We start from the raw sequence: 5,497 nt of genomic DNA on the forward strand, positions 1-5,497 counted from the left end.
CATAAACCATCATAAGCCACCTTTAGGTTTCTTGTAGGATGCTCACCATGACTGACTCTGCTAAAAGAAGTAAAAAATAAAATAAAACATAGCGTGGTGCAGCAAGGTGCAGATTACTGCCTGTTGACACAATGATCATTTAATGACGATTTGAACTGAATTTTGAGTGTAAAATGAACTTTGCATTATGTCCACTGTGAACAAACTGACCCAGAAAACAGACCTTGATGATATTGTGGAAGGCCACAGGAAAATAATTATCTCATATTTATGTGCTCTCCTACCCTATGGAAGCCCTGAAAGGCAAGTTAATTTTCTTTTCTCATGCATCTGTTTTCACACAAAAACAAATAAAAATGTATAGTGTGAAAAAAATCACCTGTTTTCACGGATGAAAAAAATAATGAAAAAACTTAGAAGAATGATCATGAGAAAACACTTACACTTATCTTTCAGGGCAATGTTCTGTACATGTGCTTTAACTCAGTAAGCTTACCTGTCTGTGTATCAGATTCTAATGACAGCGTGCACAGTCCCAGTGTTAGCGTGCCTTTGGCTAATCTGACACATACTGATCAACAGATTTACAATAATGACTCCTCAGCACTTTTTCATGCAGTGTTATTTTGTCTAACAGCAGCAGGGTGATGGAGGCCGAACAACGTGGCATATAAAATTTAAAAAGGGACATAAAATGTACATTTCAAAGTTTTATAGAAACCTCCTCATGACACTCTCTTGTTGGTGTAATAGCCACCTTATATCCTTCACAACACCTCGAGTCTCACCCACCTCTTTCCTCTACCATCTGAGCCAGGTTCCTATGTAGGCGCTCACCTTAAATAGCTCAAGACAGAGTTACATCAGATCCTGTGTTGAGATTTATCTTAAAAAGTCCTGTAAAAACGAAAGCATTTAGTCTATCAGTGTATCAAACCACAGGCTGCTGGTTAATGTCGGAAATTATAATCCTGATTAACCATAATTATTCATCTTATTAAAAGGACAATGCGTTTTCCAAATATCAAACCCTTGAACATCTTCGTGTACCAATAGAGCAGCAAAGGAACATGCCAATGTTTGACCATTACCTATCTGGTTCACTCTCACTGCTCTCATTAGCATTGATTCCAGCAGCAAGACATAACTTTCCAGTAAAAAAAAAAGCTCTGATAAACCTACTGTACGCTACCAGCCCAGCTCCTAACAGCAGGCAGACAAAGTTAGTGACTGGCTAGTGAACATCGAAGAGCATTTAGCAGCTAAAGAGCCAGATATTTCCATCAGGAGTTGGTTGGAGACCAAAAACAGCTAAAAGGAAAAGTCGCCTTTACATTCATCAGATGGCAAGAAACACGACTTCAAATGAATGCTAATGATGTTCTGTGTCTGCTTTCTCAATTAAATCACCATACCATATCAACTAAGGTGATCATTTGTCAGTGTTGTGTTAACAGCTGGTTATGCTGTCCCCGAATCGCCGAAAATCAACCAATTAAAGCTGGTTTGACTGTTAACTAATGCCCCCGATGTCAGGATGTTTGTTTGGTCTCGAACCTTGAGTACAGTGGGCTTTTTTACGTTAATAAATTAATTCTACCTTCCATACAAAAAAACGTTCAGAGAAGAATAGCATTAAAAACAACAGCTAATCCATCACAGTGAATATTGAGACAACTAGTGAGTGAGTTCAGATATTTGACTCATGTGAAGTGATTGGGATTGTGACATTTTGATTTAGCATGTTTCTTGTATTAAAAGGCTGCTGGTCAAGAGTTTTCCACAAAATCATCACTCAAAGCTGCATTACCACATATTAATATAACATTAGAAATTAAAAGCTTTAACATTTATGTGTCAACATGGAGAAGAGAGGAAGAGGAGAACATGGACATTAGTAAGGCCAAAGATGCACACTCACCTCTTTGTCTCTCTCTATCTCCAGGCCGGCCTCTAGCAGGTTGGCTTCAAATTCCTGCCTGATTAGACGCATCTCATTGTCAGCAGGATCCGTTGGCTCGTTCCCTCCCGCACCTCCAAGCTCCATGAACACCTCGCCGACACTAGCATCTCCTCCCAGTATGGCGCCTCCTCTTCCTGCAGCCGCATCTGAGCCCACTGACGGGGGAAAGTTGCCATTGGAAACAATGGATAACCTGTCATGTGAAACTGAGGTGCTGGCATGAGATCGTATGGAGCTGTGCCGCCGCTGATTGAAGACCAAAATGTAGTCAACTTTCCGTCGGCCATCAGAAAAGCGAAGGCCTTCTCCGATGCTCTGAGGGCTTGGGGTTGGACCCGTGACCTGTAGGGAGCCAAGAGAAATCAAAAGGGAACGTAAAATATACAGTAATTACTCTGTAAAAGCAGGAAAACAATAGTGATGACCACTGGAACTGCTGTGAGATAGAAAAAAAACAGCCATCTCGATGGTATCACAATCAATTTAACAAACACACATTTTTAAAGACAGCATAGACAGAACCCTTAAGCAGCAGTGGAGTTATGTAATAACCATTTGAATGAACCTAAACATCTACTGCACTGTCAGCACACGCAAACAGAAGTGGCTTTTGGCAGGTTCTCAAAACCACTGAAGTGAGAACCTTCAGCAGCAGAGTGGGCAGTCAGCTCACCTTTGGCAGTTTTATTCTTTATTTAGACAGAGGGAAAGTAGAGAGGGAGACTAAACATGGAGGGCACAAGAGGGAACGCTCTATAGGCTCGGGGCATGATGGGATATTTATTTAACTTCCTCAGAGTAGGTTTTGTTACTTATCAGAAGGACATGTTTCTAAAATATGGGGCTGTGCATCTATGCTATATCTGTTAATTTCTATATTCACATACCATCTGTGTATGTGTGTTGTAACACACAATCACTGACTTATTTGTTGGAATTAGACTAATAAATTGACTATCAATAACACAAATGTGTGTCCGTGTTACTGTAACTACAGCCTCATGAATGTCTTTCTTAAAACCAGATGAATCATTGTCTTGACCTGACTACTCTTTACAGTGCAACATTTAACCAGGATAGTATGCTAATAATGGAATTACACAAGAGCAGGAAGAACCTATTGCATTACAGCCAAGCTAGCTACCTTACGCTATATCTTCAGTCATAGCTAAGTCACTGTGTTTTTATTTTGTTTAAACAATAAAAAATACAATGTCAGTTATATACATTTGATGTATTAATATGTATACATGGCACAAATGTACAGTCAAGCTCAAGTTTCCCATGCAATAGACCATATTAGCTTAATTTGTCATATTTTGGTCTGTAGCTGCTGTCGCTATAGCTCTGCCATTGGTTACGTCTTTCTAAAAAGAACAAATGCTAGTGGAGGTGACTTTATCTGTGCCTCGGAATTATTTTTTACATTGATCACAAAATGCTTTAAAGAATTTTTGGGGGCAGCAGAAGCAAATCGTGAACACAGCATTTACATATCACCTTTGTTGCGTAAAAAGTTTGCATATGCCGCAGTTACAGGGCAACATTAGCATTCCTTTGGAGTCATGTTTTGGCCACCTGGCGAACATAAGTCCAATATTCACTTTCTTTTAGCTCTGTGTTTGGACTCTTTAGCTGCTAAATGCTAAGCTAGTCGCTAACTGTATCACTCTGCTGTTTGGTGCTGAGCAGGTAGTGTAGCTACACAGAATCCTTGGTCCATTGGTCCTTTAACTTTTCAATTCTAAAGTCACCTTCCTATTTATGACTAAGGACCGGACCTGGTCAGAAATATCAGAAAATGTAGCTTAAGGGACTCACTCACTGGCCTTGGCTGTCAGTCAACATTAATATATGGCCACATGCTCTGTTGGTTCCACTACAAGATTTGCTAAACCAACAACTGTCCTGTTGGGTGGCACAATTTACACCTTCATCACTTTGTTTTACATGGGCTTCATCCACGATCAGTACACCATATTTGCTACATTGTGCATTATGTTGACTCTCTGCCATTTTTTTCATATTTGTGAATACACCTTTTTCAAGGCAGCCATTTTGACATAAAACAGTATGGTAACACAGGCAATTATACTAATAACGGTTCCATTCTATTTAATGTAGCAGAGCCTTTCCAACGAGCCTACGTGACAACGACCTAAATGGAACGGAACCTTAGTTAATATCGCTGGTTATATCTATGTTTACCCTATTATTTCATGTTGAAATGGCTGCTGTGAAAAAGGTCTGTTCTCAGTGTGGGATTGAAAACCCTACAAAGCCTTCAGAAATGTCCAGAATGGTACAAAAAGTATCTAGTAATTGGACTAGGCTAATTTCTGTCCAATCTGAAGAGGACGAACTGTAAAATAATCCATCATAATGAGATTTTGAATATTTACATTTCTAACTACCTATTATAAAATGAACTACATTCATTGTGCATGCCGCTTGGAAACATAGCACAGTGTACTGTCCAATAAGGATATCCATTGGAGGCTTTCACCTGCTGACACATACATACAGCACACACAGCGGTTGGTACCTTCAAACTCCTCACACTTTCCCTAAGGCTTTCTGTTTGCTGACACTTTTTATGAATAATACTGTACTGAGAAGATTCCCTCTTGGTTTAGCTTGGCTGCTTCCAAGAAGATTCCCACATGCTGGTGTTAACTAAACCTCTGGGGGACGTTCCCTGAAGGTTCCCCAAAGGTTATACATTCTTTACAGAACAACCTTTTGCTGATACCATTTAACATTCAACAGGGTGAACAGTGACAAAATAATAATAAACACAGGTCATCACTAATAATGTTATGCTGCCTGTATAGTGGGTCAAATGCTCTCCTATACAACAGTAGCAGTTACAGAATCAGCCTAGGTGAGTGTAACAACTGTTCCAGTGGGTCGTAAACAACATGCACACACAGATCGGTCTCAGGTGTAGGGAACTGAACTCAAAGCAACAGAGTGGCTGCGGATGGATACGGATGTACTTACTGGGATCTTGTCTTCACTCGGGGAGATCTGCATGCTGTTGCGCTTTAAAGACACACGGAGAAGTAGAAAAAGAAGAAAAAGAAAAAGAAGAAGAGAGGGAGTGAAAGTTGGCGGTGTTCGCAGATAAAAACAGCCAGATTCATCATCATCACCTTCATCCCCATCATCTCCTAAATGATAAGCGAGTTCACTCCAGTTAGTCCACAGGAGAGACGGCCCATCCACGCCAGATCACATTGTTCTGTTTCAGGAGGGTCTGTGAGGTATAAGAGGCTGCGCATATAGAGTCAGCAGCCTGATCACATGCCGGTGATACCCATCTATCCAACTGTGCGATCTGGAGGCTGCCTGCGCGCGCCGGCGCTTTTTGGCACCGAGCGTGCCACACTGTAAAAAATGTCCGTCTTCAATATGTTCTTTAGGCTCGATGCCCACTCCAAAAATGTCGTTTTAGGTAAAGAAAATCTAAACATTTTTTGCCAAATAGATGAAAATTTAAATTATTTTATGGGTGTTTTTTAATTTTATTAA

The 5,497-nt window shown here is 40.3% G+C and overlaps 1 protein-coding gene across 1 annotated transcript in view; it reads right to left on the bottom strand.

Moving 5' to 3' along the window:
* Positions 1-4,999, bottom strand: part of ano2b (anoctamin 2b) — a 60,508-nt gene extending 55,509 nt beyond the window's left edge. Inside the window, 2 exon segments of the mRNA XM_035673071.1 lie at positions 1,922-2,305; positions 4,967-4,999. Of these exon segments, the coding sequence (XP_035528964.1) occupies positions 1,922-2,305; positions 4,967-4,999 (417 nt within the window).
* Positions 5,000-5,497: the final 498 nt, after the last annotated feature.

Source organism: Morone saxatilis, unplaced genomic scaffold, assembly GCF_004916995.1.
Source record: "Morone saxatilis isolate NCDOM2014 unplaced genomic scaffold, NCSU_SB_2.0 Contig10, whole genome shotgun sequence".
Classification (NCBI taxonomy): domain Eukaryota; kingdom Metazoa; phylum Chordata; class Actinopteri; family Moronidae; genus Morone; species Morone saxatilis.